Genomic DNA, 23,511 nt, shown 5'->3' on the forward strand with positions numbered 1-23,511 from the left:
TGTGAACCTCCAACGGCACCCAGCGAACCATTGGCCCAGCGCAGGTTATATATCTATAAGGCTCCCATTTTTAAGGTCCCAAGTCTTGCTGTCATGTCCTTTTATTTTATTAGTGTAACATTTATGTGCAATTAAATTGTAATTGTGTAATCTATTCTATTCACTTGTCGTCACATATGTTGAGCGCTACTTTCTTGTCCTGTGGCCTCATGAGGCGCTCTGTGAATAGAATAGACTTTTAACTAAACAAAAACAAACAAAAAAAGTGCAAATTTTTATTATGAATAAATATGTATTTGTCAAACAAGGTTATATATATATATATAGATATGGATAGATAGATAGATAGATAGATAGAGTAATAGCTCCCTCTTAGGATGATAAACAGCGATTCAAGAAACAGGTTCACAGTAATTCTCTATCGGTTACATGTCTGGTGTGCATGGAAACAAATACACAATAGCTGTACTAGCCCAAATATAACTTTGTAAAGCTGAAAAATGAAAAAATCACTGGTGTAAAAATAACTTGTAGATTGTAAGTAGATTAGAAGAAACATTACTTTCTGACACTCAATGCAATGCCCTCCAACTCTATGGACTTTCGGCCTAATTCAGTAGTCGGCGCACCGGCAATCTGTGGTCGCATGCGGAAAATGCAACCACAATCTACAGGACAAGGGGGGGAATTGGCATTGTCTAGGGGTGTTCTGGACCTGGACAACACAGGCGTGTCCGGACCTTTTTTTTTTTGTGTGTGGGGGGGGTTTACTTGAATGGGGGTGGACGTGGTGACTGCGTGACTTCACACAGCTGCTGCGACCCAAAACATGGCCGCACTGGACCGGCTTTGCAGCTAGGCTGAGTAGCAAGAGGGCTAGCCTAATATGTGAGCGCTTTGCTGTATAGTGAAGCACTTATATAATAGAGCTTTGACTGCAAAGTCTTGTGGTCACATCACATAGAGGGACTCTACATGTGAGGCGGCCCTGTCCTGCAATGGGCAGCTCCCTGCATGCTGCTACCGGCAGTTGTGGTTTTTGCGAATCTTCGCAAAACTACAACTGAAGCTGAATTAGGCCCTATATACACTGATGGAGTCTATTTATCAAGCAGTGATAATCCCTTTCTTCAGACTTTTTTTTTATGGAAAAGGGTTTTCCATTGCTTCCAATGGTGTCCGCATAGCCTTCTATTGAGACAGCAATATATATGCAATTGATCCATCTGCATCTGAAGTCTTAAGTATTTGTAGATGTGTACTCACAGCAGTACTGAACACGGCAGAAAACTCACTGTGCGTGTGTGGCATTATTGTCTTGCGCATGCCAAATATGTACAGTAGCTAAGGAGAAACCTGTCCCCTGCCCCTGCACATATTCAGTGCCATGCAAGCCTTTGCCTGGAAGAAAACCATGTTTTTATAGACCATCTCACAGAAGCTCTGTATGCAGGGCCGGCGCCACCACTAGGCAGCTTTAGGCATTTGCCTGGGGGTGTCGGCACTGGAGGGCGGAACTTGGGAGCAGGTCAGCGGCGGCACAATACCACCCCAAAAGCCAGTTGAGTCCCACCGCTCACCCGCACCATGGGGGGGGGGGGGGGAGTGGTCGTGGTGCTGCTGCTGGCTTGCTCCGACCCTGCACCCCCTCTCATGGGCCATGCGCCGGAGCAAACCAGCATGACCACCTACCCCAATGTGGTGCGGGTAAGCGATGGGGTGGCAGCATCACCCAGTGGAGCGGCTGGGTGGCAGCCACATCCCCCAGCCCTCGCTACCCCCCTGCACGCCTGGGGCGCTGAGGTGCCTTGCATTGGCCCTGTCTGTATGACGACTACTCTCCTGGAATGTCTGGCAGTCAAGCCAAAGGTTCACCATATTCTACTTATAATGGCATATAAACATACATACAATACAACAATCTTAATAATATAATAATAATAAAGATAATAATATAAATAGCAATAAAATAGTAATACAATTGTAAACATTAGTATAAATGAAGGCTTCATCTGTGGTGCAGAACTCAAATCATCTTCTCACGTTGGGTTTCAAATCCTGAAATAATTAAAAAACTAATTGTCACATCATCCACGTGGAGAGGGGTTACAGTCACATGACCCAGGCAATCGTCAAGTCTGTTGTTCATTTAGTTTAAAACTTAAAATATCACTAAACTGTAATATTCTTTAACTATATAAAGTTGTTGGAAGGAGAGTTCTTTGGTGGTGCAGTAGTCTCCCACCCACGTATTCGTTTTCAGGACGCCCAGTTTTTTAGACCTGATGAGTGAGTTTGTTTATTTTTAGAAAGCATTTTTAGAGTGCTAGATAGCTTGGTTTGCGTTGGTTAGTGCTTAGTCAGGCCAGGGTGTTGAGGTAAGTTTTTAGAGTATGGTGGCAGCACCGACTCCTGCTGGGCCAGTGTGTGGCGGGAAAGAACGGCAGTTACAGTGGCTATTGCGCTGCTGTTTGGGGGGGTGCGCTCTTTGCCCAATACATTGTATTACCTTACCGGGGTACATTGGGCTTGGCTGACTGGCTGGCCCTATTATTGTGTATTGGGGAGAGAGATGGAGACCCAGCATTTAATGGCATAGCCAATGAGTTAAATAAAGTCATGTCTTGGACATGTGTAGCGGCATTAAGTCAAAATGTCACTGTTGATCTGGCCATTCTTTCTTATTGCCACCATATAATAAGTATTATAAATAAATAACGGTTGAACGATTTTAATGGCATTTCAGTGGTCTGTATCGTTATTTCTAGATAAGTTAATTTAGTTCATATACCTACTTATCTATCCATCCAAACAGGCCCCTTTACAGCTCCCTCTTGGCTATGTATCTACACTGCAGCTCTCCCATTTAGCATAAATAAATCTAGTGGATTCTTACAATACTAAGTAACGTGTATCGATAAAAAAAAAAAAAAAATAGAAAAAAATCTCAGAAATCTGTTACTCCGAAATCACCGTTTATAGCAAAAGATTCATTCTATTCCTAAAGGACTATAGGGGTCAATTTATTAAACTGAGAAAAGCTTTTGCCTTGTAAATTATTGCCAATTTAAAAAAAAAAACCTCTTCCGGCATCCCGCACTTTTATCCACAGGTGTTTTTCCATTGATACATAAATTTTAGTTTTTCTTTTCTATTTTTACTTATTACCATGCCACCCCCAGCAGGAGCTACCTTTTGTTCCTGGTGGGAAAATCTCTACTGCTGATTGGATAATAGTTAATCATCTTCCTTACACCTAAGTATCGGACAACCAATATCCACTTACTGGAATTAGCTCTGGTTTTGCAGTTGGGAGGTGCCCAGCCTTCCTCACACCGGCACTGCAATTCATGGTCACAAACCTGCAGGAAGAAGAAGGTATAGAAAAAGTACAAGGATAAGGAGGACATTGTGGTTTGCGAAAGGAGTAGCCAGTACTGTGAAAGCAAACAAGATGGCCTTTGGGAAATATAAACAGACTGAGAATAATGAAGACAAAGAGATGTATCTTGTTAAGGGATGCACACACAGTCTCGGGTTGGGCGATTTTGAGTAATCGATTTGGCTTAGTCAAAATCAAGATGTAGACGCGGCCTGCCATCCTTAGCTGCTTAGTCCGTGTGTAAGGCCAAATACACTGTGTGCGGCGGCTAGTCAAAATTGACTTGCCTGCTTGGTCTATTTGCCCGGCGATTTCGACACCGCGGGTCCTCGCATCGCTATCACCAGCAGTGTACACACAAGGCCATTCTGGCTAACCTTCTAGGCCATTTTACTATCTAGTCAAAATTGCCTGGCCAAATTATTCTGCGTACACAGCTTTAGATAGGAGTAGGCTAAGATGGTAATCAGATACATATGGAGCGCATGTCAGCCAGCCTGAACTATCGCTAGATCTACCGAGCTGGTACAGGCTGGCGAACAGGAGCTCCATCTGATGGTGAGAGCAGGAAGCGGATTCCCTGCCCGTCTCCACTTCAGGGAGATAGTTCTCTCTTAGGGGCATTAGTAGTATTTGGCTGCCTGGGGTGTCTCCTGTAGTGGCACCCATCTCACCCCCTTACATAAACCGATATACAGCATCGATGTGGAACTGCAAGCCACACGTGATCCTTCAGTGCCATATATGCAGAATCTGCTCATTAAATCCTGCTGCTTAGTACAGCTGCCCCAGTTGCCTTAGTCCAACCCCATAGGATTATTTCATTGTGTCATCTACAAACGTTAGCGTTAGTCCCTGTACACAGTGCTACCTACTTACTGCCCCTGTCCTCTTTCATTACTTCTCGGTGTGTTATTTTATATGCTTTGTTCTATCCCAGATCTCCCAAACTAAATATTGAAATCAGAGGCGCAGAACTGGTTTAGAGTTAAATGACAGAATGGAACTAATGATGAATTACAGTTTGTACACCCGAATCTCACCCCATGTCCTGGGCACTTGGCAGAGCAACCTGTAGCCCTGTACGCAGTTTTTATAAGGACGCATTTCCGGTTTTTGCACACCTGGAAAAAGAAAATTATTATTCAACGTGATGAATTAATGAGACTTGTTCATGGCCAACATTCATTAAAAGAACACTGCAGTAGCATTGCCAGGCCACTTTGTATTTTTTCAGAAGTCAATTAAGAAATGCAAAAGGCATCATGGGTTAAATTATGTAAATGACGCATAAATTCAGAAACAAGCCTATCAGTGTCTTGGAGTCTTTCTGGTGCAACCATTCTTCTGCTGCAGCCTGGCCTGCGCTCAACAGATGGCCTGATTCAGAGGCGGATGCGGTTGTATTTGCAGTTGCAATTACGTCCACAGCTGACTGGCAAAAATATGCTGATGACACTGACTCTTGTGCATACAGTGAGATAAAGTACCATCCAATCAGCTTCTAGCTATCATTTTACAGCATGTACTTTAAAAATGTCAGGAGCTGATTGGTTGGTACTTTGGATGGGATGCTTGACCACTTCTCACATATGCACCAAGCTCCAGAATGTGACATATCTGTAGATTGTGTTACCCTATAGAAGCCTTTCATCATTCCCCCGGAGAGAGATCCATTCTAATCCTTCCCATCACCCCCTGCTGCATGTGTGTCACTCAATGCATGCGCAGATGTACTCCCGTGCTCTAAATCTGGAAGTCCCCACACGGCAAAAGACAACTCTTATCAAGGGCAGGATGTCCTAAGCACCAGCTCTATCTAATGTAACCCTATAGAAGCCTATGGTGTCTCTGCACATGTGGAGAGGGACTACCGGGTCACAGATCTGGAAGTCCAGGCAGACACGGGGTTCGCAAGGGGCAGCTCTTATCGGGAGAGCTGCCCTCTGCATTGCTCATTGCGTATATGATGAGCAATGGCATCGGCATGTTGGGAAGTAGAATATACAGCCGCTGCTTGGTACATTCCACCCCGAGAGCGCTGTCCTTGCAGCAATGATGCACATGGACACATCTGTACATTCAGGTTCATGTAATCAAAACATTATCCAGCAGTACTCACACGTCCTTTTCCACAGCTTGTTCCGTTCTCCAATTGCCACAGATTTATGGCTTTACACTTTGGTGAAAGTTTATAATAACGAACATTTAGGATGGGTGTAGAAGTGCCCCCCTTGCAGTAGAGGACACTGCATTTGTTATACCTAGATACATAGAGATGACAGCGGTTAGACATGTGCACTAAGTCCCTGAGACATAACTCTGGACCACAGAACCTTCACATATGATCCCCGGCTGTACTTACTTGGCTGCACAAGGAATACGTCTTCCAGAACGCTGACAATAGCAGTCACCATTTGCTGCATCAGACCCTAATTTACAAAGGAAATAAATAAATGATATATATATATATATATTAATTAAAGAGTTAGAGTTCAGTGTACAGGGTTAATGGAAATCCACTCTTTCCTCCCACAGAAAGTCTTACTGCAGCCACTTCCACAGACCCACCATGGGTCAGTAATTGAACAGGATATAGGAAGAACAGAGAAGGGCGCAAGCTTCAGTAGTAGTAGTAGTAGTAGTAGTAGTACGTTTATTTATAAGGCGCCGCAAAGTGTCCGCAGCGCCGTACATAGCAAACAAAAAAAATGACGAGGTAACGTACAGGGTGTGTTGAAAAATACAGTATAAATAGGGGTATAGCTGGTAGAACTAAAATCAGCATCAGTTCAGAAGTAGGTGTCAAAATTGTCGAGGAGACTGAAGATGAAGTAGAGGAAGGGAAGAACAGGACAGGAGGGAGCACTGGTGAGGTAAAGAGGTAGGGTGAGTACGTGAGGAAGGAGGGCCCTACTCATAAGAGTTAACATACTAAAAATAGGTGGGTGGACGAACGAAAAACAATAGGATAGGTAGGAACGGAGGGGAACGGAGGCAGGATAAGAGGATCAAAAGAGGTTAGGAGGAGGGATAGGCTAGTCGAAAAAAGTGGGTTTTGAGGGAGCGCTTGAAGGAGGTAAGGGAATCAGAAAGCCTGATGGGTGGCGGGAGGTTGTTCCAGTGCAGGGGGGCAGCGCGAGAGAAGTCTTGGACACGGGAGTGGGAGGAGGTGATTAGGTGAGAGGTCAGTCGGCGGTCAGTGATGGAGCGAAGAGGACGGGAGGGAGTGTGGATAGAGATCAGTGAAGAGAGGTAAGGAGCGGTGGAGGAGGAGAGAGCTTTGTAGGTGGTGGTGAGGAGTTTAAAGAGAACTCGGAAAGGAATGGGGAGCCAGTGAAGAGATAGACAGAGGGTAATAAATATAAAACAATCTTTATTATAGCATTGAGCATTGGTTGGCAGGGCAGGGAGATGCCAATCACATCTCATAACCACACTGCCATGCCCGCACTCCTCCCACCTGCACATTCTCCAATACCACCCAGAGGTATACTAAAGTATTAACAAGTATTCTTCTGTTCCATTATTGTACAACACAAAGCCAACAGTATACAATCTACAGTTGACAATTAGATGTTGGATGCTAATACTGTATGCCAGGACTTTATAGTCATAAAGGTAACTCATGACTGTTTTCCAGATCACCTCCCAGAACTACAGGCTTAGACTACATAATTAATAATTAGTACATACACAACTTTTATATTTAGCCTCTTAGTAATGAAGGCACCTGTGGGAGGGTAGAAACACATGTGAGGATATTTATAAGTGTGTGTATGGATTTTCAGTACTCACCTGGCCCCCAGTATTTCTCACACTGACTCCTGTGTGTGGGACATCTACCATTATAGCAGTACCCTTGCCCATTGCTACATGGAGATCCGTTGACCAGGAAGCGATCGGAGGGACAGCTGTTGGACTTTCCATCACACATTTCGGACAAGTCACATTTATCTTTGGCCTTTCTGCACACAGATCCTGCTTTCTTCAGCTGGTGAGAAATAATGACATGGATGTGAATCATGCACTAGAGATGGGTCGCTCGCGAGTGAACCGGATCTTTGGAACGGGTCTTTTGAAAGAGCGAGTGAGCTGTTGCTCACTAAAAGGTGAATTGTCATTCTTTACTTCTTCTTGCACTTGACAATATCAGTGCCACATGGTAGCTTAGAGGTATTGAACTGTATGAATCCTATTCATTTGTGAGCCAGTGAACCGTTCAAAAGAAGTTTTCACTGAGCAATCAAATGTGCAGCAGTGTTTTTAGTGAGCCACTATGCCCATCTCTAATCTGCACAGTGCAGGGATCACACCTTCTGTGGCAGCATTGCGGGGTGAAGTCAACATCCCACCATCCAGGTTCCCGACAATCACCGGAAAAGTCTTTCCCCATTTTTCATCATACTCACCAACCACACAGATTGTAACAGAAAATGGTACTTGTGTATTACCCTGAATAGCCCACTATACAAATGCCCACTACGGCATTTGCTTAGTGGGCTTTTCAGGGTAGTGAAATTATTGTATGGCATGTGGTGCGATGCGATGCGATTTTTGTATGTAATGTATTGACTGCTCGCTGTCAGTGAATACATTAAAAACATAGGGTGCGATAAAAAATCGCATCCCATCGCATCGCATGCCATTATTGTATGCCATGCGATGGGATGCGATTTTGGTACTTGTGTAATATCTGGGCGCCCGATGCCTTAACTTAAGGCATACAATCAGATGCGATGGACGCGATTTTCCGGTAAAATCGCGCCCATCGCATCGCGACCAAATCGCATGCGATGTGTTGCGATGCGATGGACGCGATTTTCCATAGGATTCAATGTTAAAATGGTCCTGTTCATTTCCCCACTATCCAAGTGGGCATAGAGTCGATTTTATATAGCGTGGCGAGCGCAGCGAGCCACCGAGCCCGAAGCGTGGCGAGCACAGCGAGCCCCGCGAGGGGACGCGGATTACTTAAAATGTATTCCGCATCCCCTCACGGGGCTCGCTGTGCTCGCCATGCTTCGGGCTCGGTGGCTCGCTGCGCTCGCCACGCTATATAAAATCAACTCTATGCCCACTTGGATTTTATATAGCGTGGCGAGCGCAGCGAGCCACCGAGCCCGAAGCGTGGTGAGCACAGCGAGCCCCGCGAGGGGACGCGGATTACTTAAAATGTATTCCGCATCCCCTCACGGGGCTCGCTGTGCTCGCCATGCTTCGGGCTCGGTGGCTCGCTGCGCTCGCCACGCTATATAAAATCAACTCTATGCCCACTTGGATAGTGGGGAAATGAACAGGACCATTTTAACATTGAATCCTATGGAAAATCGTGTAGATCGCATCGCATGCGATTTGGTCGCTATGCTATGTGATAGACGCGATTTTTCCGACCCGATCAAAAATCGGGCGCACAGATATTACACAAGTACCGCAATTTTTTATCGCACCCTATCTTTTTAATGTTCTGATTTGCACATACAATAATGGCATTTAATGTGCTATATCATTAAATGACTTATAATGTCGTTTATTTTGCCCCCCCCCCCACTATCCACGTCATCCCGAAGCGTGGCAAGCGGCGGCGGGGCACGTCCGTCCGACCTTTTCATACCCCCACTATCCACGTCGGCGTGGAGTTTATTTTATATAGTGTGGCAAGCCTGAAGCTGCGCTCGCCACACTATATAAAATGAACTCCACGCTGACGTGGATAGTGGGGGTATGAAAAGGTCGTACACGTCCCGCCGCCGCTCGCCACGCTTCGGGATGACGTTGATACTGGGGGGGGGGGGGGGGGGGGGGCGTAAATAAATTACATTATGAGGGAAATTTACTAAAGGAAATTTGTAAAAATATAGTGTATTTGTATCCAGAAATACATTTATTTTTGACATTTACAATCCCGAAAATACGGCAATTCGTATTCGTATTGATAGCACATCAATACGAATACAAATTGCCGTATTTTCGGGATAGTAAATGTAAAAAATAAGTGTATTTCTGGATAAAAATACACCTATTTTCTTACAAATTTCTTTTAGTAAATTCCCCCCTATATGTCATTTAATGTTATAGTACATTAAATGCTATTATAACGGGTAAAATCGCATCGCATGCCATACAATAATGGCATGCGATGAGATTTGACTAAGTTTGCGTACGTAGTCAAATCGGGCGCCGTGATAATACACAAGTACCCAGAAAATAACTGGAGGTTGGGTGTGGGATGTGTGTGCGTGCGGCGGCACTTTTGCAGTGACAGAAACCAGGTGCTGTAGTGCGGTACCATGGAGTAACAGAACAGAGAGGGGGGGTGTGCGGCTGGTGACGTTACCCTGCTCAGTATGCTCTGAATATGCAGCCTAGCGAACAGGCCTGAATCACCCCCTATGTTGTATACATTACTCACCTGACAGTTAGAACAGCATTCCCCCTCTGCACACTGAGCACCTTGTTTTAGTTTGCCAGTGGCGGCATCACAGCACTTATTGTTGCATTTCTGTAAATACAACAGCAATGGCTGGTTACACAATGCTTATTCATTATCTATAGCTGTCTATCGCCAGCCTTTCCTACCATTGACAGTTTTGACACCCTTTTGCATGCTGATTCCGACCAAATACCCCCTACTGCCTGCTGATTCCTACTATATACCCCCTACTGCCTGCTGATTCCTACTATATACCCCCTCCTATGTGCTGATTCCTACTATATACCCCCTACTGCCTGCTGATTCCGACCAAATACCCCCTACTGCCTGCTGATTCCTACTATATACCCCCTACTGCCTGCTGATTCCTACTATATACCCCCATATGCCTGCTAATTCCTACTATATACCCCCTTCTGCCTGGTGATTGCTACTATATACCCCCTGAAGCGTGGCGAGCGCAGCGAGCCCCGTGAGGGGACACGTAATACATGTACATAATACGCGTCCCCTCACGGGGCTCGCTGCGCTCGCCACACTATATAAAATGAACTCCACGCTGACGTGGATAGTGGGGGTATGAAAAGGTCGGCCGGACGCGTCCCGCTGCCGCTCGCCACGCTTCGGGATGACGTCGATACTGGGGCGGGAGGGGGGGGGAGCGTAAATAAATTACATTATGGGGGAAATTTACTAAAGGAAATTTGTAAAAAATAAGTGTATTTGTATCCAGAAATACATTTATTTTTTACATTTACAATCCCGAAAATACGGCAATTCGTATTCGTATTGATAGCACATCAATACGAATACAAATTGCCGTATTTTCGGGATAGTAAATGTAAAAAATAAGTGTATTTCTGGATAAAAATACACCTATTTTTTTAAAAAATTCTTTTAGTAAATTCCCCCCTATATGTCATTTAATGGTATAGTACATTAAATGCTATTATAACGGGTAAAATGGCATGCGATGAGATTTGACTACGTTTGCGTACGTAGTCAAATCGGGCGCCGTGATAATACACAAGTACCCAGAAAATAACTGGGGGTTGGGGGTGGGGTGTGGGATGTGTGTGCGTGCGGTGGCACTTCTGCAGTGACAGAAACCAGGTGCTGTAGTGCGGGACCATGGAGTAACAGAACAGAGTTCCCCCCATGGCCCCACCTCTTTCTATTCAGCAATGCCCCTTTTGGGTGTGACAGCGCTTCAGTAACGCAATGTGAGTAATGTGCACCCGATGTCACCACACCCGGTGAAGCCTGTGGTTGATAACACCCTCTGCACATACACCACAGGACATAGGAGATTGTTTGCACAGAGCGCACAAGGGGTGTAATACAAGATGGATTGCTCACTGTGCATATGCAGCGTTTGCATTGCGCATCTGTGGTCGAAAATGTGAACAGATAGCAATTGCAATGCAGCCGCAGTTTGACTGACAAGAAGCCGGCATTTCGGCATGGAAGCATGGCATTTTCTGGGTGTGTCTGATATACCGCTGGCATTCTCAGTCGTATATAAGGTATGTCTCCGACGTCAGCTCTGACCTTTTCCAGGCACGCACATAGGCGCTAATGTGCAATCTGTTGCTGCGAGCACCTTCGGTGATACTTTCTTTCACCGGAGCACTTGCTGCCTGATTGACAGGCAGGTGGACACCAGGCGTTTCATGGGTGTGTCCACAAAAAATGGTGCCAGGGAATACGGCGTTTCCCTGACTTTTCGAGGCGGCCGGCTGACGGCACATGAAGTCCTGGGCTTTCGGCTGCAAACAGAGGAAAAAGTGAGCAACCATCAACATTTTTTCCCTCTGTGTGGGCGCTTGCGAGTGGATTTGTAAGTGTATACATCCACTCGCAGCGTAGGGAAGGAATTCTGGCGGAGGGGGTGTGTGCGGCGGGTGACGTTAGCCTGCTCAGTATGCTCCGAATATGCAGCCTAGCGAACAGGCCTGAATCACCCCCTATGTTGTATACATTACTCACCTGACAGTTAGAACAGCATTCCCCCTCTGCACACTGAGCACCTTGTTTTAGTTTGCAGGTGGCGGCATCACAGCATTTATTGGTGCATTCCTGTAAATACAACAGCAATGGCTGGTTACACAATGCTTATTCATTATCTATAGCTGTCTATCGCCAGCCTTTCCTACCATTGACAGTTTTGACACCCTTTTGCATGCTGATTCCGACCAAATACCTCCTACTGCCTGCTGATTCCTACTATATACCCCCTACTGCCTGCTGATTCCTACTATATACCCCCTCCTATGTGCTGATTCCTACTATATACCCCCTACTGCCTGCTGATTCTGACCAAATACCCCCTACTGCCTGCTGATTTCGACCAAATACCCCCTACTGCCTGCTGATTCCGACCAAATACCCCCTACTGCCTGCTGATTCCGACCAAATACCCCCTACTGCTTGCTGATTGTTACTATATACCCCCTACTGCCTGCTGATTGTTACTATATACCCCCTACTGCTTGCTGATTCCTACTATATACCCCCTACTGCCTGCTGATTGTTACTAAATACCCCTTATGCCTGCTGATTCCTACTATATACCCCCATATGCCTGCTAATTCCTACTATATACCCTCTTCTGCCTGGTGATTGCTACTATATACCCCCTTATGCCTGCTGATTGCTACTACATACCCCCTTATGCCTGCTGATTCCTACTATATACCCCCTTCTGCCTGCTGATTGCTACTATATACCCCCTTATGCCTGCTGATTGCTACTATATACCCCCTTATGCCTGCTGATTGCTACTATATACCCCCTTATGCCTGCTGATTCCTGTTATATACCCCCCTACTGCTTGCAAACCCCCTATTATGTCTAGCAATATTTAATGAAATGAATGTGTTATGCTCTGTTATAGCGCCCTATACAACCTGGCCACACATCAGTGTACTGTCATTTTTGTTTAATTTATATTTTTGTCATTTTTTCATACTTTTCAGGGCTGCCCAATATCAGTCCAGGGGTGCTGCATATAATTTCAGGGGTGAGACAAGTGTCTCATATAATTTCTGGGTTGACCAAGTGTGTCATATAATATCTGGGTGCTGCTAAATCAGTTGTATAGTTCCTGGAGAGCTGCCATTTTTTCTTTAAAAAAAAAAAGTTATCTTTTTGTTTTTTATTTGAAGAGTGCCGCCATGTGTGCCATATAATTCCATGTGTGCCGCCATGTCTGAGGTCTCAGTCCAGTGGTGCTGCCATCTGTGCCGTATCATTCCATGTGTGCCTCCATGTGTGCTGTATCATATGAGGAGTGCCATCATCTGTGCCATATAATTCCTGGGCTGAGCCATGCCTGCCGCCTAATGCTAAGTGTGCTGTATCAGTCCATGGGTAATGCTAAGTGTTTTGTATCAGTCTAGGGGTGCTGCTATGTGTACCGTACCACTCCAGGGGTGATGCTAAGTGTGTGTGTCGTATTAGTCCTAGGGCGATGCTAAGTGTGCCGTATCAGTACAGGGGTGACGCTAAGTGTGTCGTAACAGTCCAGGGGTGATGCTATGTGTGCCGTATCACTCCAGGGGTGCTGCTACAGATGGGTCGGGATTCATCTTTGCAGGGGATGGCGATGGCGTCGCCATCCCCTGCCCCGTCGCCATCTGTATGCTGGAAGGGGACGCGTGCGCGCGTCCCCTTCCGACGGTGCTGCCCTCGGTTGCCCGGTGCCCACACCGGGCGACCGCACCCCCCCCGTAGCCTCCTCGGGTCCCCCCCCTGCCCCTGGAGCGGGAGGCGGACAGTAATGCGTCCGCCCTCGCCGCCCCATCGCCCGGATACTGTGACGCGCGTGCGTGGGGGACGTGTGCGCGTCACAGTCAGATAGCGGCGCCGTGTTGCTGGCGATCCGCCAGCAGCATGCTGCTGGCGGATCGCCAGCAAGGATAAGGCCTGCTACATCTGTATGTGTGTCGTATCAGTCCAGGTGTGATGCTAAGTGTGCCGTATCAGTACAGGGGTGATGCTATGTGTGCCGTATCACTCCAGGGGTGCTGCTATGTGTGTCGTATCAGTCCAGGTGTGATGCTAAGTGTGCCGTATCAGTACAGGGGTAATGCTAAGTGTGCCGTATCAGAACAGGGGTGATGCTAAGTGTGCCGTATCAGTACAGGGGTAATGCTAAGTGTGTCGTATCAGTACAATCTTTTGGCCTAAAAACTATTGTGAGGTGTGAGGTGTTCAGAATAGACTGGAAATTAGTGGAAATTGATAGCATAGGAACAAAATAAACCCAAATTCTGTGATTTTAATTCAGATCCTAAAACCAAAACCCGAAAGGGTGGTCCAAAACATGAAAGGAGATCCAGATCCAAACATAAAACCAGAAAAGTGCCTGGTGCACACCCCTAATTCATAAGTTTGCTACAGACTTTTTCTTAAATACCATTAATCTGTGTGGCAGTATACCTCCTAGCAGAGTCCATATGCCAGGGCATGAATGTGATTGTAGTTCTACAAAGACTATCATACCCAAGTAATCTAAGGATTCCAGGGTTTCTTGTGATTTTTCCAACATACAAAAATGCTATTTTTTTTAGCTATACTATTATCCCATACACAGACCAGCAATGGGTGTCAGCTCTGAGCTATGGAAGGATTAGTATTAGTACTGAATAATTGCCCCCTGACAGGTAATGAATAAGCCTATGATATATATATATATATATATATATATATATATATATATATACTGTAGCAGGGATGCCCTCATGAGGAGCATGTGTAACCAGGCCTACTTACCCGCTTTGTGCCACAGTCACATTCTTCTCCTCTTTCAGTGAATCCATTTCCACACACGGGGGTAGACAGGATATCATTTTTCTCTGGCACGTCTGTCATACACAGGGGCATTTGGTTCCGGAGAAAACGTTCATAGTGCTGGTGACTGCAGGAACTGAAAGTGTGCGAAGGCTTATAACTGTAAGGAAAGATGCACAGTTACAGGGGGGATGTACATAGCATCCTGGAGACAGGGGTATAACTGTAAGGAAAGATGCACAGTTACAGGGGGGATGTACATAGCATCCTGGAGACAGGGGTATAACCGTAAGGAAAGAGGCACAGTTACAGGGGAATGTACATAGAATACTGGAGACAGGGGTATAACCGTAAGGAAAGAGGCACAGTTACAGGGGGATGTACATAGAATACTGGAGACAGGGGTATAACCGTAAGGAAAGAGGCACAGTTACAGGGGGATGTACATAGCATCCTGGAGACAGGGATATAACTGTAAGGAAAGAGGCACAGTTACAGGGGGGGATGTACATAGCATCCTGGAGACGGGGGTATAACCGTAAGGAAAGAGGCACAGTTACAGGGGGATGTACATCAGGGTTGCCGACTTTAAAAAAATCCTCTCCGGGAGAAGCCCGGAGAGGAATCTTCCATTACGAGTTTTGGGGGCGGGGCTTTACCGTGACGTCATTAAGCCCCGCCCCCATTACATGAAATAGCAGAAATAACTGTTATCTATGGAGGGGGCGGGGCTAAAACGTCACGATTGTGCCGTTTTAGCTCCGCCCCCTCCCCTGAGACCCGCGGATTGCGGCATATAAATGCCGCGATCGGGGGGCTCAGTGGGGTCCACCTGATTCCGGGAGGGTTGCCCACCCTTCCGGGGGCCGGGAGGAAGGACCCGATTTTCGGGAGACTCCCGCAAATTCCGGGAGGGTCGGCAACCCTGATGTACATAGCATCCTGGAGACAGGAGTATAACTGTAAGGAAAGATGCACAGTTACAGGGGGATGTACTGTACATAGCATACTGGAGACAGGGGTATAACTGTAAGGAAAGAGGCACAGTTACAGAGGGATATACATAGCATCCTGGAGACAGGGATATAACTGTAAGGAAAGAGGCACAGTTACAGGGGGGATGTACATAGCATCCTGGAGACAGGGGTATAACTGTAAGGAAAGAGGCACAGTTACAGGGGTGTGTACTTAGAATACTGGAGACAGTAGTATAACTGTAGGGAAAGATGCACAGTTACAGGGGAATATACATAGCATCCTGGAGACAGTGGTATAACTGTAGGGAAAGATGCACAGTTACAGGGGAATATACATAGCCATAGGCGAATCTAGAATTATGGTAATGGGTGGTCCCAGATGTAGACACAACAGAAGGGGAACCTTTGCGCGGCGTAGCCGCGCTGCAAAAAGGGGCGTGGCCTCATGGGAAGGAGGCGTGGCATCACAAAAAGGGTTGCGGTATTACACTTTAGACCATACACAGTGATGCCCATTACACATTTTAGCAAACTCCGTAATACCCATTACACATAAAGCCACACGCCGTAATGCCAATTACACATAAGGCCACACACCATAATGCCCATTACACATTGTGCCACACATCATGATGCCCATTACATACATATCAAACTGTAATGCCCATTACATATTTGCCACATAAGTGCTGCTTACCTACGTGCTCATTGCTAGGGGGTTCTTGCTTGATGGCACCATAGTACCCATTACACATGATGCCGCACACCATAGTACCCATTACACATGATGCCGCACACCATAGTACTTATTACACATGATGCCGCACACCATAGTACCCATTACACATGATGCCGCACACCATAGTACCCATTACACATGATGCCGCACACCATAGTACCCATTACACATGATGCCGCACATGATTAAAGGGGGGGCGGGCTGAGGTGAAAGCGTGGGGAAGAATTGGAGCGGAAACTACAGGGGTGACAGTCATTGACAGCTGGGCAGAGAGCAGGGGGCTGCCCGGCTGTATTCAGAGCACTACAGGCCACGGCTGTTTGAAATAATACCCCTTTCACAATAGAAAATGCAGGGATTTTCCCGGGAATATGGTCCCAGGATCATGCAGGGACATTCCCAGGCTGACCCCTTATACACCAGCCTAGTCCCTGCATTTTATGGTATGAGGGGGAGAGACAACCACTCCCCTCTTCCTACCCCCCTTTAACCAACCAGCTATATCTTCGGAACCAACTGACCCATTTACATGAGACCAGTATCATATTGAAGAACTTTTGAGTTGGCTTTGAATGATTTTGGTCCCGTGAAACTGGGCTGTTTGGTTCCAGAGAAATCTGCCCTCAAAAAACATAAATAGTCATGAAATTACATTTAAGAAATGAAAAAAAAAAAACCGGTTTAACCTCAATATCCCTGGAACCAATTAACCCATATGGATCCAGCCTGGTATCAGATTGAAGGCCCAGCGATTTGGGTTCGACTGAGATCAACCTCGAGCTTCAGTGATGTCGAAGGGGGAACTGGCAGCCATTGAACTGGGTGGGGGTCGGAATTAGTGTGTTATGTTGTCCCCTAGGACTTTGGGAGAGACTGCAGGGTGGTAGGAGCAGGAAGTCAGGCGTGAGCCGTAGCCGGGACCGCCGGTTAGGACGGCCACAGCGGATGCTACTCTGACTCTGTTGAGCCCCTGAGGCAGATGGTAAACCCCTGCAGAGCTAGGCTTCACCTGTGGCCGCCGCGTCCGAAGGAGCGAGTTAGGCCCGCTCCAACCCCGATGCAGCTAGGTCTTTGGGAAAGGACAAGGGGTAGACGATCGCCACAGGGTGCACAAGAGGACCACTAGCTATCGGGCCTAGCTGGGAGAGACCCCTGACTGCCGGCACCTGGCCAAACCGGGATGCGACCTAGTCACAGACACAAGTGGACCATGAGAGGAGTCCCACGTAGGATACCACACAGGGGAGGCGACTCCTCAAAACACTGAAAATCAAAATGGGCACTCCCTGTCTGAAAGATATAATAGAAGACCAATGGGAGGTGGAAAAAGAGAAAGAGAGATAAAACAGTTGGTGCGGATTATACTGAACCCACGGAGGGGTACGGCCACGGTGGGCCACAGAATATAAAGAAAAGAGACCCAGGCTCCACAGGAGCACTTACGTGACCCACGAATGATGGAAGGTGTGGGCCGAGTGTAAGCACGCGCTGAAGCTGGGCTCTGGATGATGAAGAGTGCTTGGCAGATACGGGATCCTGGCCGACGCTGGACACTGGCTGAAGCAGGACACTGGGTGACACAGGACACAGGATGCAGCTGGACGCAGGCAGCAGTAGGACACTGGCTGCAGCAGGACACTGGGTGACACAGGACACAGGATGCAGCTGGACGCAGGCAGCAGTAGGACACTGGCTGCAGCAGGATCCTGGGACCGAGGACTAGGAAGCCTCGGGGACCGGAGAAGCAAAAGGGACAGAGCTAGCACTCTGGAGACCAAAAGCTATAACCGGCGTCTGTGCCCAGCAGACGCCGGCTATTTATTTAAATTTCGCGCCACCTGACTGACGTCAGGTGCGCGCGTCTGCGGCCGCCGGGCGGAAGCTCTGGGACGTTGCCTGGCAACGTCCCTACGCTCACTGTCAGAGTGAGGCTTGGGACGCTGCCCGGCAACGTCCCAGGCCGCGTCACTCTGCGCCGCATCCGTCGTCCGTCCGGGTGCCTTGCAGCCCGGACGGCGGCATGCAACATAGTGGGTCCCATGTTATTCTATAGGGAAAACATTCCAGCTTTGCCTGGCCGTATCTCCGGTTTCCAGGGGGCTAGAGACACGGGGCTGGGCTCGTTGGAAAGCCCCTTCCCTCAGCTACAAAATGGGCTAATGGGTGGTCCTGTGCACCCCCGGACCACCCCCTAGATTCGCCTATGTACATAGCATCCTGGAGACAGGGGTATAACTGTAAGGAAAGAGGCACAGTTACATGGGGATATACATAGCATCCTGGAGACAGGAGTATAACTGTAATGAAAGAGGCACAGTTACAGGGGGGATGTACATAGCATCCTGGAGACAGGAGTATAACTGTAAGGAAAGAGGCACAGTTACAGGGGGATGTACATAGCATCCTGGAGACAGGGGTATAACCGTAAGGAAAGAGGCACAGTTACAGGGGGATGTACATAGCATACTGGAGACAGTGGTATAACTGTAAGGAAAGAGGCACAGTTACAGGGGGATATACATAGTATCCTGGAGACAGGGATATAACTGTAAGGAAAGAGGCACAGTTACAGGGGGGGATGTACATAGCATCCTGGAGACAGGGGTATAACTGTAAGGAAAGAGGCACAGTTACAGGGGGGGATGTACATAGCATCCTGGAGATCGGGGTATAACCGTAAGGAAAGAGGCACAGTTACAGGGGGATGTACATAGCATCCTGGAGACAGGAGTACAACTCATACTTGCCTACCCTCCCGGAATGGCCGGGAGGGTCCCGCAAATCGGGTCCCCCTCCCGGTCCCCCGGGAAGGGGGGCAAGTCTCCCGCATTTCCCTACAGCCCCGGCTCCCCCTCGCCCTAAAAACTATGACTTTCGCAATTCGCGGCATTTCGCGGCATTTTTAGCCCCTCCCCCCACCCACGGACCCGCAAATTGAGGCTTCAGCTCGTCATGGGGGCGGGACTTGATGACATCACCCGTGCCCCGCCCCCAAAACGAAGCCTCTACCCGCCCCCTTTCACTCCTCTCCGGGCTTCTCCCGGAAAGGAGATTACCAAAGTCGGCAAGTACATAGAATACTGGAGACAGGAGTATAACTGTAAGGAAAGATGCACAGTTACAGGGGGGTGTACATAGCATACTGGAGACAGGGGTATAACTGTAAGGAAGAGGCACAGTTACAGGGGGATATACATAGCATCCTGGAGACAGGGATATAACTGTAAGGAAAGAGGCACAGTTACAGGGGGGGATGTACATAGCATCCTGGAGACAGGGGTATAACTGTAAGGAAGAGGCACAGTTACAGGGGGATGTACATAGCATACTGGAGACAGGGGTATAACCAGGGCCGCCGAGAGGCAGGGGGGGCGGGTACATTTTACCTGGGCCCGGGCCTGTCAGGGGGGCCCGGGCCAGGGGATAGTCACACTTACAATTTTTTTTAATGGCAGCGGTGTAGCAGCAGCGTGGGCGGGAGAAGGGTTGGTGGCGGCTGGCCGGTGAGAGCGGATCAGCAGCGGCAGCCTGTGTCACTTTCACTCACTGTGTGTGGAGTGTGCTGCAGTCTGCAGACAGTGACAGAGGCCCCATCCACTGCTGCGGAGCGTCTGCAGAGAAACTCTGTGTGTCTGCAGACTGCAGCTGCTTTCACAACACTTGATGTGAGAGCGAGGGGAAGGTCAAAGGTCAGGTGCACGAAGCGCGGCATGTGTCAGGGAGGCTGGAGCCAGAGGAGATCCTGAATCTACTGTCTCACTCGAGTCCTGCCCTGTAAGTGCATTTTTGTTCTGCCCTGCCTTTCTTAATACTAAATTGTTCTCCATATAAATGTATATATGTGCCTTCATCATTGGATCATCAATATATAGATATATATCTATATATATATATATATATATATATATATATATATATATATATATATATATATACAGTATATATATATATATCAATATATCTCAAATTATATATATCTATAGATATATATCTATAGATATAGATATATATCTATATATTGATAATCCAATGAAGAAAGCACACTAGCAATTATGCAGAAATGACTGTATTAGCACCTAGCACTTGCAGGGTCTCCCCCGTCCTCAGGGCGATACAGCAGAAATACTGTATACACTCAAAAAGACATTACATTTCCCATATAAATACCCCCACTGTAGTCTCCGCTGGGCACCTGGGTCCATCATACTAAAAGTGCTTGGCACCATACTTCCCGTATCGCGCACAGTAGGAAGTCAGGGCACACTCGCATTCATTCCACTGCTCCCCCTCCACGTTCCACTGGCTGGCAGTACCCAGCTCATGACAGGCGGATCCACGGCACCCAGCTGTAACAGAAGAGGCTATTTTAAACCCCAGTGAATGAGTGCCGTGGATCCACTTTTATGATGTAGCTTGGTACTGCCGGTCTGTGGAACGCGGAGGGTGATCAGTGGAACTCGGGTGAGTGTGTCCTTACTTCCTATTGGAAGTACGGTGCAAAGCACTTCCGGTAGGTCGGACCCGGGAGCCTGGCGGGGATGGAGAGATGGGACTACAGTGGGGGTATTTATAGGGGTAAGTGAATATCTTTTTGTGTGTATATTTATTCTGTATCGCCCTGAGGACAAGAGAGACCCTGAAAGGCGCTGGCTAGGCGCTAATACAGTAATTTCTGCATAATTCCTTGTGTGCCAGTGCCTCCTTCATTGGATTACCTGTATAGACTTCTGGAGTACACCAGTTCCACTACCTTGGAAAGGTGGAGTGCCGACATAATAGTGGACTCACTCAGGACAAAATATGCGCTGACACTTGGAGACTACGAGAATACGTCTCCAAGTGTCAGCGCATATTTTGTCCTGAGTGCAAACAGCGTCCTACAGCGTATGCAAATTGTTTTAGTGAGGGCACCGGAATCGCTGTTAATTTTGTTGGGAGTGCCGGGCCACCCACACACTATATATATATATATATATATATATATATATCCAGTATATGATATAAAGCAAAGGCAAAGGCATTTTGTATAGTTTTGTAGGCTGCACAAAAATCTACAGTAAAAAGGATCTGTATGTATATATGCTGTATATACAAATATAAAATATTTTCATCCAAAGACAGCAGCAATAAGGGACATTTTTAAAGAAGTCTGACCGAGTGCTGCCATCTTTGGAGGATTTTATATATATATATATATATATATATATATATATATATATATATATATATATATGTGTGTGTTCTCTAAAGCACCTTGATAAAGGAGCCTTGTGGCTTTGAAACTGTTGGTGGCCTGCTGTGTCTTCATTCTGAGTGCCGCCGCATCCCCTTAAGCCAGTGGTAGCCAACCACGGTCCTCGAGAGCTACCAACAGTGCCCATTTTCCAGACAACCTAGCTGCTGCAAAGGTGCACTCATTACTAGCTGAAACATTTTAAAAGATCCACAGGTGGAGGTAAGTAAGTACTTCACTTGTGATTCTGTGAGGAGAGCTGGAAAACATTAACTGTTGGTAGCTCTCGAGGACTGGAGTTGGCTACCCCAGCCTTAAGCTATATATATATATATATATATATATATATATATATATATATATATGTGTGTGTATAATACTTATGACCCAGCTGCTGGGAGGCATGCATGCCACACTTCTGTGAGTGGGTTCTTCTCATGTGCTATACACGCCCTTAACATGCCGTGGTCACAACCCCCCCCCCCATGGGGGCCCCTGGAAGTTGATGTACCGGGGCCCAGGATTTCTCTTGGCAGCCCTGGGTATAACTGTAAGGAAGAGGCACAGTTACAGGGGGATATACATAGCATCCTGGAGACAGGGATATAACTGTAAGGAAAGAGGCACAGTTACAGGGGGGGATGTACATAGCATCCTGGAGACAGGGGTATAACTGTAAGGAAAGAGGCACAGTTACAGGGGTGTGTACATAGAATACTGGAGACAGGAGTATAACTGTAAGGAAAGATGCACAGTTACAGGGGGATGTACATTGCATCCTGGAGACAGGGGTATAACTGTAAGGAAAGATGCACAGTTACAGGGGATGTACATAGCATCCTGGAGACAGAGGTATAACTGTAAGGAAAGATGCACAGTTACAGGGGGGTGTACATTGCATCCTGGAGACAGGAAATAACTGTAAGGGAAGATGCACAGTTACAGGGAGGATGTACATAGCAGAAGAAAAAAGTGTTCACCTAGATGAACAAATACAGGCGCTTAGGGGATGGGATGTAGAGCTAGCTGCTCACACCTGGGGGGGGGGGGTTCAGTCCCCTATTAATAAATCAAGAGAAAAAGAGAGAAAGGTGGTGGAGCGCTATATCTATCAATGGCACACGTTGATCAAAGAATGAGCAGGTGGACAGAAATGTCCAATGTCCAGTATCAAGCAACAGCTGACACGTTTCGTTGTTATCTAACAACTTTTTCAAAGGTCCTTTGAAAAAGTTGTTAGATAACAATGAAACGCGTCAGTGTTGCTTGCTACTGGACATTCGGCATTTCTCTACCAACATTCCACTTGAACCAGATCCCTACAAACATCCTCTTGGACCCCCAAAATGTATCCGATTCTAATACTGGACTGCATTATCAATGGATACCACCACCTGCTCATTCTTTGGAGGCCCCACCTGTACTTACAGGTAACCTGTTAAACACCTTCAGGAACAACATCTTGGGATTTCTGCAGGTATATGGACACCCACAATACCAGTTATTTGGATTACAAAATGGGAGACCAAGTTACACCAGTCTAAAGTGGTAACAATTAAATAATCCTCTGTCCGTTGCATTTTATTCTGTGCATATTTTTATCATTTTTTATTGTTGTTATTCTACATGTTATACATTATACATTACATTTGTGTTTATTTTAATGTAATACCCAATTGATCAACGTGTGTCATTGATAGATATAGCGCTCCACCACATTTCTCTTTTTTCTCAGGATGTACATAGCATCCTGGAGAAAGGGGTATAACTGTTCGGAGGGAGGCACAGTTACGGGGGATGTACATAGCATTCTGGAGACAGGGGTATAACTGTATGGAGGGAGGCAGAGTTACAGGGGGATGTACATAGTATCTTGTAGACAGGGGTATAACTGTATGGAGGGAGGCAGAGTTACAGGGGGATGTACATAGCATCCCGGAGACAGGGGTATAA

At 46.9% G+C, this 23,511-nt stretch overlaps 1 protein-coding gene across 1 annotated transcript in view; it reads right to left on the bottom strand.

Moving 5' to 3' along the window:
• Positions 1-767: 767 nt before the first annotated feature.
• LOC146073068 (disintegrin and metalloproteinase domain-containing protein 28-like) overlaps positions 768-23,511 on the bottom strand; it is a 58,334-nt gene continuing 35,590 nt past the window's right edge. The window contains exons 11-18 of the mRNA XM_083180246.1: positions 14,592-14,769; positions 11,805-11,894; positions 7,181-7,376; positions 5,748-5,814; positions 5,505-5,646; positions 4,426-4,506; positions 3,287-3,362; positions 768-2,058 (exon numbers count right to left, since the gene is read on the bottom strand). Of these exons, the coding sequence (XP_083036372.1) occupies positions 2,027-2,058; positions 3,287-3,362; positions 4,426-4,506; positions 5,505-5,646; positions 5,748-5,814; positions 7,181-7,376; positions 11,805-11,894; positions 14,592-14,769 (862 nt within the window). The 3' untranslated portion in view covers positions 768-2,026. The remainder of the gene's footprint in view (positions 2,059-3,286; positions 3,363-4,425; positions 4,507-5,504; positions 5,647-5,747; positions 5,815-7,180; positions 7,377-11,804; positions 11,895-14,591; positions 14,770-23,511) is intronic.

Source organism: Crinia signifera, chromosome 4 (genome assembly GCF_055691185.1).
Source record: "Crinia signifera chromosome 4, ASM5569118v1, whole genome shotgun sequence".
Classification (NCBI taxonomy): Eukaryota; Metazoa; Chordata; class Amphibia; order Anura; family Myobatrachidae; genus Crinia; species Crinia signifera.